The 14,764-nt window shown below is 42.2% G+C and overlaps 1 protein-coding gene across 2 annotated transcripts in view; it reads right to left on the reverse strand.

The window, feature by feature from the left end:
• CEP78 (centrosomal protein 78) overlaps positions 1 to 14,764 on the reverse strand; it is a 49,089-nt gene that overhangs the window by 6,102 nt on the left and 28,223 nt on the right. Inside the window, exons 12-14 of one of the 2 annotated variants that reach the window (XM_024205282.3) lie at positions 13,894 to 14,040; positions 2,552 to 2,629; positions 119 to 285 (exon numbers count right to left, since the gene is read on the reverse strand). In XM_024205282.3, coding sequence (XP_024061050.1) covers positions 119 to 285; positions 2,552 to 2,629; positions 13,894 to 14,040 — 392 coding nt within the window. Of the gene's footprint in view, positions 1 to 118; positions 286 to 2,551; positions 2,630 to 13,893; positions 14,044 to 14,764 lie in introns of both variants that reach the window. The other variant, XM_024205265.3, reaches the window with a different exon arrangement.

Here is a 14,764-nt window from a genome sequence, read left to right on the forward strand (position 1 = left end):
ATGAGATCCTCCTAGACACCTGAAGGGGAGGCATGCCCTATCAGGAGGAAGATGGGGCAGGAACAGGGGGAAGATATAATAGAAAAAGGTAAAATACTCAGATATTACGATAACCTACCCAGCATCTTTAAGAAGGTCTAAAAAAGCATGAAACTTTTGGAAAGAGGTCTCAATGCTGCCCAGAACACCTTCATCTTCCAGAATCATGTTGGTTACTGACTGTGCATGAAGAACCTCAGACAGAGAGAAGTTTAGATTCCTTAATCGGGCATTTTCAACTTCCAGCTACAAAAAAGGGTGAGAAAAAAGTAAGTATCACAATATTATCACTGAGGATGATAAGCGCCTTGAAAAAGAATGTAAGGCATTTCAAACTGCACTCTTTTAGCTGAAAAAAGTGTTCTGTGAAACACTTTAAACAACCAAGACAGTGTAATCATTATCAACAAAGAGACATCTCTTAGCAAAGGTTAGTACTCTCTTCATATTTAGTGTTACATGTGTCTAAACCAGATCTCATATTGGGCCAGTACAGTGGCACTTTTCGCCAGCTGCCTTTTTGTGACTGAGAATGTTAGCTTTCATTTAAGAAAAAAAGCAAGTCTGCAGTGTAGCAATGTCCTCCAGAATTTGGAACAATAGCTTTGAAAGTTGTGAACAGTCCCTCATACTTCTTAGTGAGGTCTTAATTCAGATGGGCTCTCCCGTCAACATAATTAAACCATCCGCAACGAGTGGTGGTAGCTATGTCAGTGGGAGAAGCTCTCCTGACAACATAGCACTGTGCACACTACCACTTATGCTGGCGAAACTATGTCACTCGAGGGTGTTCTATTCACACCCCTAAGCAACATAAGCTTTGCCGATGTAATTGGTAGTGTAGACATGGCCTACGTATTTCATTGTTCATGGAAGCATGTAAGAAAGGAGAGGGATTTACAGATCTGCACAATCTACCGTGGGTGGTGTTTGAAAGAGTACCATGATTTATCTTTTTCCTCCCCAAACAAGGGGCTTAGGAGAGTAGAGCATCTGATCCCCATTAAGGGAGAGCCAAGCCAAAAAAGCCCAGCAAGACATCTAAGCACCCCACCAATGGGAAGCCAAGCCCTAGGAGCTCAGCAGTGCCCACAGATATTATTCCAAACCTACTGAGGGACAGCCAAGCTCAAGCTGTTCAATGGAGCCTAGAGTGTACACACAACTATATTTTGGACATCTGCATCCTGTACTGGGAGTGATGCCTCATGGCAACTCACATGGGTTGAGCTTGGAAGAGTACTGCCACATTTAAACCCCAACATTTAACCCCAATCTAAACTCTACATAAGAACCCAAATCCACTCATACATTCTGTTTCTTTGAAGCTGAGTTTTGTTTAAAGAAATCCTATTTACTTGTTACTCTCTAACCAGGAGAATCTTTCTAGTAACTCCACAGAGAAATAGTTAATTGATTGCCTACTATAAATCACAAGCAATCAAAGATTAATCACTTAACAAAAAAGTGAACAATCCAAGTGGTCTGGATGCTAGATACTGAAAGCACACTGAAACAGCAGCTGGGCTAAAACTGGAGTTCAAGGCTCTGAGATAGGATCAGCAGTAAGAGACCAAGAGGGCAAACACACATTACTAAATACAAATGTTACCATTTCTCTAAAGCTGGTAAATGACACACATTACTTTGACCTCAGTTATTCACATATTTTCTTAGCTGGGACTACAGCAATGCAATATACCTGGGCATGAAGCCTGCAGCATTTAGGAAACTAACTGGTACAGAATGCTGCAGTGTCTCTCTCAGCAATACAGGCTACTGTGAAGACATCAACCCTGTCCTCTGTGCCACATTGGCTTCCCATAGAATATAAAATCAAGTTCAAGGTATTGGTCCTTATCTTCAAGGTGCTCCAGGATATCTAAAAAAAAATCACCTAAAGCTCCATGATAAAGACCATAGTCAACAATTATGCTCCTATGCCACAATGCAGCTCTTTATAATAAGGGTGAAGCTCATGTGTATGGAAGACAGAACATCCTCAGAAGCCAATCCAAGTCTGTGGAATGAATGCCCTCAGGAACTAAAGACCATCATAAACCTCACCACCTTCAATGCCAAGTGAAATATGCATTTCTTTGACCTTGCCTTCTCTAGCATATAGCAGCATGTATATTAAAAAACAGCATTCTACCTAATGAGTCACTCCCTTCCATGCACTTCTCCGGCGATGGTGAGAGAACAAACAACATGTGACGGATGTTAGTCATGTCATTTAATACACTACTGGAAAGCATTCAGATATACCAGGCTCATCAATGTACTAAGAGCCTTTATAGAAGAGAATGGAACTAGTCATTTTAAAGCAATTAAAACCCTAGATCTTTTTAAAAAACTAGTTCACATAATTTGGCTTGACCATTATAGAAAATATTAATGCACACGTAATTGTCATTGATAGTTACTCCAAACTAAACATTTAGATAATACGACGTATGCAGCTATAAAAGCAAATGTGAACTGATGATATTAAATATTAAACAATAACTACCTCCATTATCCGTTCATCGGCCTTTACTCTTGCCCTTCTTTCTTCCTTTAATTTTAATAGACATTCTTCCAACTCTGTCTGTCAGAAAGTAGAATATTATCTTTAAAGTATCAGACACACCTAGAATACTCTATAAATATATTTGTGTTCTAATTGGATGTATACTTTCAGTCCATAACATTATAGATATGATGTAGTTGTCTGCAAGAACGTCATTTTTGGTTTACTAATATGTAATTTTGAGGCAGTGGGGCGATTTGATGGTGAAGGAAGGAGAGGGAAGTACTTTTTGTTTTCTAATAAAATGACAATATTTAGCCAGATTAAAATAAAATAGTTTAAATGTGACTAAAATGTATACTTTAAAACTTTAAATGTTATTGCCAACATTTTTCAATATTCTTGTGTCGCCAACTATAAATTCAGGGATCGTTTCTGTTTTTCTTTTTGTCTGTCTTGTTTTAAAAATAAATAAGCTTAACTGGTCAAATCTCAGATTGGGGTTAGAAAAAGTAAAATGCATTTTTACTTGATAGCTACATTTATCATCCAGGACTGTGAATGTTTACAGGAATATGAAGATTTCAAAGTTATAGGTGTTACCCTCCAATACTAGATCTTCCCTCAATTGGTTACTTGATTGGATTAAAGAGCTTATTTTAAAATTCTATTTTAATATTTTTATTTTTCAGGACCCCAAATCCTTTGGTAGGGTTAATAAACAATATTTATTATTAATTATTATTATTATTATAAGGCAACAAAAGAAAATAAAAGGTCTCAATGAAAATTTACGAATTCAGATAAAAGAAAGCAAGACTAAATTGGAATATGACATTTTGGATTATACTCCTGTTTTCTACCATGCTCCAAGACCACCAATGTATGAGAGATTCTTGAATACTGATCAGTGAAGATGGAAAGCTGCACAGGCTAAAAGGAAAGTAGAGCAGAGTTGTAGCAAAGATGTATACGACAAGGGCTGGAGAAGCTAATTGGCTGCCTCTCCTCAAGTGACAGGTCACACATGGAGCTTATTTTGTCAGGATTGGCCAACACTACTATTAGAACCACTTAGAAACAAAGGCTCTTCCATCCGTTATCCCATTTAAGGTACTATAACTAATGCGGTCTTGTGTGGCACCAAAGAAAAAAAACAAAACCAACAGTTGCTTGTCCTTATAACTGTGGTTCTCCCACATGATTACATGCATGGATCCAAAATGTAGGTATTGTGCACAGCCTCTGAACTTTTTGGATAGAAATGTCTTTTGGTGCTACATGTACCATCACTCAAGTTCACACTAGGGAACAGATACACAACTGGCATTCAGTTCCTTCCTCTAATATCAACAATCTATTGTAAGACTCCAAAACAGTGGGTAAGAAGGGAAGTTAGTGCACATTGATGCAATCAAATTCCCATGAGCCACAGCTGATCAGAGTGTCGGAGACAGGAGGAATATTAAAAACGATACTCTTGTGGAACTTTAAAAAAAATGTCAGCTCTTTTAGGAGGTGGGAGGAATGGATCTAAGGATAAGCAAGAGGTCTATTGCAAGTTCTAGAACACACTTAGTTAAAAAAAAGTGCTGACAGAATTACTCAGTAACAAGTTACTAACAACTCCAAGTCTGGGACTTCAGCTAGGCTTCTCAAGAGTTTCTGGAAAGTCTTGAAATCCTGAGTTAGGGAGGCTGGTGGTTCAAGTGACAGGATCATTCAGACTAAAAAAATATGAGAATGGGCTTTCTACAGCCTCATCTTCCTCCAGGTATTCAGAGCCAGAGGAGACTTTATGCAAGGACAGCTATTGATATGTAGAAAGCCTCACAGAAAATTATCTTAGGAGACTGATCTAGCTGGATACAGACTTCTTCCTTCACAAGCGCTAAAGGTACTTGTCCACGGCAGACTTTGTGCCATCACAAAGGGGAGTTGGTCTTCGCTATCACAAATCAAGAAAAAGGGGGACTTGCAGGGGGGAGGGAGGGGGAAGTCAGAGATGCTTAGGAAAACATTCCAATAATGCCAAAACTGAAATTTTTTTGCCAATGTGTAACACTACATTAAAAATACCCTAAGAGCATTAAAAAAAAAAAAAAACCTCAAAGATTTTTCTGAGGGAACAGGCAGATGTTACTGCATTCCTGCTTCTTGCCTACATCAGAAGAAATTGCGTAATAGTTGGGGTTGCATCTCCTTCGACATTGTCTGATGGGTAGGTGAGGACAACAAACAGGATATGCATGTTGATGTGCACCAGAGACACTAGCATCCAGAAAGTTCCATATTTGCATGCTGAGGTGCATACATCGCCTCATCCTGGAATCCAGGCAGGCAATGCTTGAAGAAGAATTTTGGAGTCAGCCATAGATTTTACGGATCTGACTGATACTCAAAGTGCTCTTTACAACATCATTTAAGTTTTTCTCTAATGTTACCAAGCAATTCTCTTGTTTTTAGGGTTTTAAAATAGCAATATACTTTTGCACTGGGAAGAAACTTGGTTCAGCATTCAAAGGGTGGCAAAGTTTATTTATTTTAATGTTTGCTGCTCTGGCTAAGTGACTACATTTCTTCCCGGGGCAAAAAAGTTTATAGCACGGTTAAACCCCAGAAAATAGAGGCCTGTAAAAAAAAAAAAAATTATAATAATAATAATAAAATAATAAAAAGGATAAACTTTAAAATGGTACTGCAAACAGCCCTACAATAATTCTTTAGGTCTAACAATTTCATGACCATCTATTACATTATATAATATCAAGTCAATAAATAAATTATTTAACTAGGCTCTGCCGGTTTAATATACCACATGTAACAGACTTCTTAATTATCATTATTACATACTTGTCCATCAAAAGTATATTAGGTCTTATACATTTGCCCAATAATGCAAACACTACTGGCACACTGCTTACTAGTGTTAACAGTCCCAAAGAAATCCCAAAGAAGTTGTAGGCACTACCTCTGAGAGTAAGTGTTTGCAGGATCAGGCCCTTAATTAATTACTAGCAAATAAATGTCTGCACTGTAGAGAGGAAAAAACAATTTCTGGTGAATCTCCTCCTAAGTATATTAGAAGCCAAAATTTCAAATGAAGTTGACTTAACTGCACCCATTTGTCATACTAAAACAGGTGTATGTTCCAGGTTTGTTGTGCAGCCTTGGTACTCACTTTTGAAATGTGTCCTTTTGTTAGTTTACCCTCTTCTACAGTCCTTATGCAGAAAATCCTTTTATTCAAGTTTGTCAAGGGAGTTATATCTCCAGACAGTTTCTGACTTGCGTAAGTGAAGCACAGAGAGAAGACTGTCACAAGAGCCTTAAAGAATTCCATGGATACTACTGGGATAGGTTTAAGGAGAAAACAAAATCTGCCCTTAACGCCTTTGCAGTTATGGTTTCACATTAGATCAGTAATACTAGATAAATTACCAAACTGATCAGCTTTTAAAAACTAAAAGGAAAAAAAACAGGCTAACTCTTTTCACATATAATATAAACACCTGCAGTGCTTATGTAAAGTTAGAGATTGCACTATGTGGAGGGTGAAGTCCACCATTTAAATCACTATTTACAACTGTATAATCCTTAGGGCTTTCCACTATGCATGAGAGCCAATTCAAGCACTTCTGATTCCCTCTAGTGGAGGGAAGGACTATATCAGTTCCTATTTTAATTTAGTTTTGAAAAACACTGGGGTTTTCATTTAAAATATCAGAATTGCTTTATATTGTTTCAAAAATGAACTACATTAACTAAAATATTATTTTATTGAACAAAAGAATTAAAGAGACTAAGCTGCCATTATGGCAAGAAGCATAGGACAAAAGGAAGCAATAAATTTAAATGCCACATTATGTCACCCTTTTCACATTCAATAGTACTCTGATCCTTGAATAGTAGCACTGAAATAAACCAACTACCCACCCACTGCACCAGGTACTACTTCCTCAATGTGACAGGTATCAGAATCTGGCCCTCAGTTAATAGGAAGGGAAGGACACTATGAAGGCATTTTTCAGATATGTTTCAAAACGTACTGAATTTGTTCACTCTCCAAGAGAAGCTTTGTTCTAAATATAAAAAAACCCTACTCCCTTTATCCTCCATCCCCTTTCCCTGTCTAGGATTTTTCAAATAAGACATGTAGTAGGTTCTCCCTTTGCAAGAGAACCTATGTTGAAGTACAGTCATTCTGCTGTCTCCTCCATATCCCAATCATTCTCTATGCTCAGAAAGCATAAATCTGCCACTAAGCTAAATAAGTTAATATTTTATTTCTTTTGATTACATAAAAACTATCTATGTCCTTGGATAAATCTTTAAGAACCTAATCAGTACAATCAAATACAATGAATGATAGGTCAAATGGAGTGATCTGAAGCAAAACCCACTGCAAGTGTGTGGTTTAAAATTATGTTAACTTGGTGGCAAGATATCTTTTCCAAACTAGATTCTCAAGGACTAGCATTTCAGTGTCTAGCTATTCTGCCTGAGGGGGAGTGTTTTATAGTAATGCTACTATATTACCATAGCAGTATTACTGAGCCATTAAAACAAACCCTTTATTTTCCTTCTCTTCCACACATCATTATAACACACTCTGTATGAAGATGTTTGTAGCAACTGTCGGAGTCTTGCTATCACTCTTCATTTTGCTATAGATAGCAAGCAAAGGAATCGTGAAGAATAATGAGGAAATGAAAAAGATGTTACTATAAAGCTCGACTGCAAATGGAGCTTTAAAGTAACTCTAATTTCAATTTACTTTTTAAAACATTTTTGTACAAAGTACATTAAAGTATTTTAATAAAAAAAAAAACTATGTTAAAAATACATTTACTCCCTCTATGAATTTTTAACGAAACAACAGAAATAACCACCTCATTATTGCTCTAAGGCCTGGTCTACACTAGGCTTTTATGTCGACTTTAGCGCCGTTATATCGAATTAACCCTGCACCCGTCCACACCAGGAAGCCATTTAGTTCGACATAAAGCTCTCTTTAAATCGATTTCTGTAATCCTCCCCAACGAGAGGATTAGCGCTAAATTCGACATGGCCATATCGAATTAGGCTAGGTGTGGATGGAAATCGACGGTAATAGCTCCGGGAGCTATCCCACAGTGCACCACTCTGTTGACGCTCTGGACAGCAGTCCGAGCTCGGATGCTCTGACCAGCCACACCCCCGGGAAAATTTGAATTCATTTTCATTTTCCTGTCTGGGCAGTTTGAATCTCAGTTCCTCTTTGGACATCGAGGGGAGCTCAGCAGCAGTGGCAACTATGCAGAGCTCTCCAGCAGAGATGGCCGTGCAATCTAATAGAAAGAGGGCCCCAGCATGGACTGATCGGGAAGTCTTGGATCTCATCGCAGTGTGGGGCGATGAGTCCGTGCTTTCAGAGCTGCGCTCCAAAAGAAGGAATGCTAAGATCTACGAGAAGATCTCCAAAGCCATGGCAGAGAGAGGCTACAGCCGGGATGCAACGCAGTGCCGCGTGAAAATCAAGGAGCTGAGACAAGGCTACCAAAAAACCAAAGAGGCTAACGGACGCTCCGGATCCCAGCCCCACACATCCCGTTTCTACGAGGCACTGCATTCCATCCTGGGAGCGGCCGCCACCACTACCCCACCCCTGACCGTGGACTCCGAGGATGGGATCATGTCCGCGGCCGGTTCCTCGTCGGACATGACAGCGGACGGGGAAGATGAAGAAGGAGATGAGGAGGACGAGGCAGTCGACAGCGCTGGCACCGCTGATTTCCCCGACAGCCAGGAGCTCTTCATCACCCTTACCGAGATCCCGTACCAACCGTCCCCATCCCTTACCCCGGACACAGAATCAGGGGAAGGATCAAGCAGTAAGTGCTGTAAACATGTAAACATTTATTTAAAACAGAACGGTAATATTTATACTATTAACAATGTACATTTATAAAAGTTCTGTAAACTAGTAAAAAAATAATCAGGTACAAAACAGGAATATTTACAAAGGTAACAAATGGGTTTTCATGATTTCTCTGTCTTGGGCTCTTCTCAATTTAGTCCCAAGTGTTTTAAAAAATTTTCACAATGTCCGTTACTCCATGATTCCCAGGCCCAAGACGCTCCACTCCATAGTCCCAGTGCACCTACGCGAAAATCCGGTCAATGTGGCCGGGGATCGACGAGAAATCCTCGTAGGAGAACTCCTCGTAGGTCTCGTGGAGGTAGAGCTCAAGCCTGTTGATCAGGTTCCGGGGTAGGGCGATCTTAGTGGGCCCTCCGTGGTAGCAGACATGCCCCCTCCACGCCACAATCAAGTACTCCGGGATCATGGCCCGACATAGCATGGCGGCATACGGCCCCGGTTTCTGCATGCTTTCCCGCAGCATGCGTTCTCTCTGGGTGTCCGGGATCCTCAGGAGGGTGATGTCGCTCATGACGCCCTGCTTTGAATTAGGGAGGGGAATGTTAGTATTGGGACTGCTTTACAGCCACGCGGTGGAGGGAGAGGGGCAGCATACAGGGATCTTTCCCTGGGACAGCCGCGAGGGGGTGGGACAGGGGCAGAGTTGATGCTGTCCTGATTGCTGGCAGCAGAGACTGGCATTGCTTTCAATGTGAAAGGAGGCCAGTGCTACTGCTGGAGTTTTAAGCAGCCACAAGTCTGCGGCTTACCATTATTGCCCGCTCCAGAAGTTCAGGTCTCCAGCCACAGTTCTCTGAACAGTCCAAGACCTCCGCAAGTCCACAGGCACTGAAGGCGACGGCCGAAAATTCGACCTTGTCCTGAGTGCGCATGTGAGAGGTGCAGTGCATGGTCTTGTTCACGGAGAAAGACTAGGTTCTTTGTATACAATTTCATTTATCTGTCTCAGGAATTCACTCCCTTTTCACAATTCACACAGACACATCTGCGACTGTCTCCCAACCCAGCCTCTCAGCACACTCCCAGAGGCTAGCGCAGATTAGGCGGAGGAAGAAGAAGACGCGTGAAGACATGTTCTCAGAACTAATGGACTGCTCCCGAGCCCAGGCAGCCCAGCAGACACAGTGGAGGGAGAACTTGTCACAAATGCACCGAGCAGTCATGGAACGGGAGGAGAGGTGGCGTCAGGAGGACCAACAGGCTACTGAAAAGCTGCTTGGACTAATGAGGGAGCAAACGGACACGCTCCGGCGCCTTGTGGATGTTCTGCAAGACCGGAGGCAGGAGGACAGAGCCCCGCTGCAGTCTATCTGTAACCGCCCTCACCCGCCACCAAGTCCCACACCACCCTCACCCAAACTCCAAAGAAGGAGGGGCGGCAAGGGCCGTTAAAACTTTCAGTCAACCCCTGCAGACTGCTCTAGCACTAGAAGGCTGACATTCCCCAAAATTTCATAAGTCCTTTCCCACCCACCTCACAGAAGCCCCCGTCCAAGTTTCACACCCCACGTTTCATGTCTGGTTCGCAATAAAATGTTTGTTTCTCTCCATTACTGTTTCAGTCAGGTTCTTTTGAGGGAGAGTCTGTCTGGAGGGGGGGAAGGGGCTTGGTAATTGGGCAGGACAGTGACCTTTAGCAGGGTACAGAGGCGGTGTCAGGTCCAGCATCAGGACACATACACAGTGCAGTCACTGGTTACCCTGGTCAGTCTGGGAGGTGTTTTTCATGTTCTCCATTGAAATAACCAGTCCACCAGTGCGGAGCCTGTCATTCCGGGAGTTTAGAAGCATCATTTGCATCAGAACACTGAACCCGCCCCCCGCCACAGTCTGCGTCCCCGGTTTAAAATATTCCCGCGAAAACAGCAATACAGACAACGCTGTTCATTAACAAAATCGAAATGATTTTATTTTTTGGGAAGGGGAAGGGGGTGAAGGGGGTATGTAACTGGAGAGGATAGTCAAAATGAACTGGGCAAAGAAACGGGGGCAGGTTCAGCTTCTCTGTCCACAAACTGAAAAGTCACTGGTTGCCCTGCTCACTCAGGAACCTAGCTTTCAAAGCCTCCCGGATGCACAGGGCGTCCCGCTGGGATCTTCTAATGGCCCGGCTGTCTGGCTGGACGTAATCAGCAGCCAGGCTATTTGCCTCTAGCTCCCACCCCGCCATAAAGGTCTCCCCCTTGCTCTCACATAGATTGTGGAGCACACAGCAAGCTGCAATAACGATGGGGATATTGGTTTCACTGAGATCACAGCGAGTGAGTAAGCTTCTCCATCTCCCTTTGAGACGGCCAAAAGCACACTCCACCACCATTCTGCACTTGCTGAGACGGTAGTTGAACAGTTCTTTTTCTGTGTCCAGGGCGCCAGTATAGGGCTTCATGAGCCAGGGCATTAGCGGGTAGGCTGGGTCCCCGAGGATGACTGTAGGCATCTCCACATCCCCAAGAGTTATTTTGTGGTCTGGGAAGTAAATACCTTCCTGCAGCCGTCTAAACAGACCAGAGTTCCTGAACACACGAGCGTCATGAACCTTGCCCGGCCATCCGACGTAGATGTTTGTAAACCGTCCCCGATGGTCCACCAGTGCTTGCAGCACCATTGAAAAGTAGCCCTTTCTATTGATGTACTGGCTGGCCTGGTGGTCCGGTCCCAGGATAGGGATGTGAGTCCCATCGATAGCCCCTCCGCAGTTTGGAAATCCCATCGCGGCAAAGCCATCTATGATGACCTGCGCGTTTCCCAGGGTCACTACCTTTGGGAGCAGTACCTTCACGATTGCCTTGGCTACTTGCATGACAACAACCCCCACGGTAGATTTGCCCACACCAAAGTGGTTCGCGACTGACCGGTAGCTGTCCGGCGTTGCAAGCTTCCAGAGGGCTATGGCCACTCGCTTCTGGACAGTGAGGGCTGCTCGCATGCGGGTGTCCTTGCGCTTCAGGGCAGGGGACAGCAACTCACAAAGTTCGAGGAAAGTCCCCTTCCGCATGCGAAAGTTTCGCAGCCACTGGGATTCATCCCAGACCTGAAGCACTATACGGTCCCACCAGTCCGTGCTTGTTTCCCGGGCCCAGAATCGCCGTTCAACAAAATCCACATGCCCCATTGCCAACGTCATGTCCTGGGCGCTGGGGCTCGTGGTTTCTGACAGCTCTGTGCCACTCTCCGACTTCAGGCTCTCACGGCGGTGCCGTAGCCTCCTCGCCCGATTTCTCTGCATCTGCCTCAGGGAAAGGTGTATGATAAGCTGCGAGGTGTTGAGAACGGCCACAAGTGCAGCGATGGTCGCAGCGTGATCCATGATCGCAGTGCTGTGGCGTCCGCGCTGTCACTGACCAGAAAAGTGCGCGAACTGATTTCCCGCCGGCGCTTTCATGGAGGGAGGGAGGGCGTTAGTGACGGACGGATGACGACAAATTTTTTTTACCCAGAAGGCATTGGCGGCTCGACCCAGAATTCCGATGGGCAGCGGGGACTGCGGGAACTGTGGGATAGCTGCCCACAGTGCACCGCTTCCAATATCGACGCTCGCCCCGTTAGTGTGGACTCACAAAGTCGAATTACTGTCCTTAGTGTGTCCTTAGTGTGGACACACACGTTCGACTTTGCAATATCGATTCCACATATTCGATTTAAGTAAAATCGAATTACCCTCGTAGTGTAGACATACCCTAATAGATTCGTACATCATGAAACATTTTTACAAATACATTAGAAGCAAGAGGAAGACCAAGGACAAGGTAGGCTCATTCCTCAAATGAGAAGTGAAAGACAGAAAACACAGCAATAGCTGAAGCGTTAAATGCCTTTGTTTCATTTTCACCAAAAAGGTTTGCAGTGATCAGACAACTAACAGTGAACATCAGTGTAAATGGGGTAGGATCTGAGGCTAGATTAGGGGAAAACACAAATTAAGAATTACTTAAAATGTCTTCAAGTCAGTAGGACTAGAATACTTAAGAACTGGCTGAAAAGATCACTAAGCCATTAGTGATTATCTGTGAGAACTCGTGAAGGACGGGAGAGATCCCAGAAGACTCAAAAATTGCAATATAGTACCTATCTATAGAAAGGGGGCACTAAGGAAAACCCAGGGAGTTATAGACCAGTCAGCTTAACTTCTGTACCCTAAAAGATAACAGAGCAAAAACAACAACGACAAATTTGTAAGCATCTAGAAGATAATAAAGTGATAAGTAACAGACAACATGGATTTGTCATGAACAAATCACCTCAAGCCAACCTAATATGCTTCTCTGCCAGAGTAACAAGCCCTGTGGTTGGGGAAAAGAAGTAGACGGGATATATCTAGACTTTATTTAGTAAGGCTTTTGATACTGTCTCACATGACTTTCTCATAAACAAACTAGGGAAATATAGCCTAGACAAACCTATGATAAGGCAGATGTGCAACTGGTTGGAAAACTGTACTCTGACTGTGAATCACTGATTACTCTCTATCTGGAAGGGCATGTCAGGTGGGGTTCTGCAGGGACTTGTCCTGTGTCCAGTTCTCTTCAATATCTTAATAAATTATTTGGATAATGGCACAGCAAGTACTTATAAAGTTTACAGAAGATACCAAAGTGGGAGGAGTTGCAGGCGCTTTGGAGGACAAGATTAAAATTTAAAATGATCTTGACAAACTAGAAAAATGGTCTGAATTAGATAGGATGAAATTCAACAAGGACAAATGCAAAGTATTCCACTTCAGAAGGAATAATCAATTGCACAAACACAAAATGGGAAATGACTGCTTAGAAAGGAGTACTGCAGAAAACAATTTGGGGCTTACAGTGGCTCACAAACTAAATATGCGTAATACTGTCACCAAAAAAACAAACAAACAAACACACAAACAAAAACCCCGAAAACCATCATTCTAGCATATTATTTAGCTAGAATGTAAGCAAGACATGAAAAGTAATTCTTCTACTCTATTCAGCACTGATACGGCCTCAGCTGAAGTACTGTGTCCAGTACTGGGCACAACACTTCCAGAAAAAAAAGGACAAATTGAAGGAAGTCCAGAGGAGAGCAACAAAAATGATTACAGGTCTAGAAAACATGACCCGTGAGGAAACACTGAAAAAACTGGGTTTGTTTAGTCTGGAGAAGAGAAGACTGATGGGGGACAGAATAACAGTCTTCAAGTATGTCAAAGGTTGTTGTAAAGAGAAGGGTGATTAACTGTTCTCCTTAACCACTGAGGACAGGAGTTGCTTAAAGTACCCCGTTGAATTGAGGCATATACACCATATAGTATAACAGAAGTATGCAAATATTCAGAGTTCCCTTTCAGTGATTATTTACCCATTTAAATCTAATTCTAAAAACCCATTTTTCTGGAAAAATAGAAGCTCTATGCACTCATCTTTTGAAAAATCTGAAGAACAAAATTATTTCTTCTTACCCGTAATTGCTGATATCGTCTTACATTAGTTTTAACTGGGGATTTTGTCAAATCAGGATCATGCATAATGTCCCCGAAAGCCCCTTCTGTCTCTTCAGTTTCAGATGTAGAAGCACTTTCTACTGTCACTTTCACAGGAATGCCTGTCTGCTTATATGAAATAAGTGAACATAGGAGCATTATTAAACAATGCTTAACAAGGAAATAAGTCATATAATATTAGTGAACACTTCCGATTAGAAGTCGTCATCCACAAAGTTCTTTCTTTTGAATTAGTTATAACATGTTCATTTTAAATAGTTCCACACAATCTAGATATAAGTGTGCATGTGGAAAGAGTATGATAAATCCTTTGCAAATAAATTTCTATGCCAAAATGGAGCAGAGTGTATCACCCGTCAGAAGCTTTTACTTTATTTGCAGCCTCTCTCTTTATACTAGACTTGAAACATTCTAGTCAACCAGGAAGAGTATTTTTTAAGCACCATAAACTATTAAAATATTAATTGTTTCATTATCATAACAATGGGCACAGAGGTAAATGTTATGCCTGGATGGTAAATTTTTGTTACAATTATGCCAGGGTTCTTCATGTTTGTATGCAAGTACATCTCCACAGAACATACAGTGCATTGGTTGTGAGTGACAACACATTTAGCCTCACTGCTTCAAGAAGATCAAAAACTGCAGTTTGACAGTTGTTATTTTGAAACACTGTCAGTGTGTAAGACACCTAATAGTACAATTAAAAACCATGGGGAAGGATTCTCCTCTCAGTCCCTGAACTCTGCTGTAACAGAGGGTAGGGGCCATAAAAGCCCCTTAGCTGACCAAGGGAGAATTCCCCCTACACAGGTACTCCATAAGATAA

Source organism: Terrapene carolina, unplaced genomic scaffold (genome assembly GCF_002925995.2).
Source record: "Terrapene carolina triunguis isolate 2854851 unplaced genomic scaffold, T_m_triunguis-2.0 Scaffold113, whole genome shotgun sequence".
NCBI lineage: Eukaryota > Metazoa > Chordata > Testudines > Emydidae > Terrapene > Terrapene triunguis.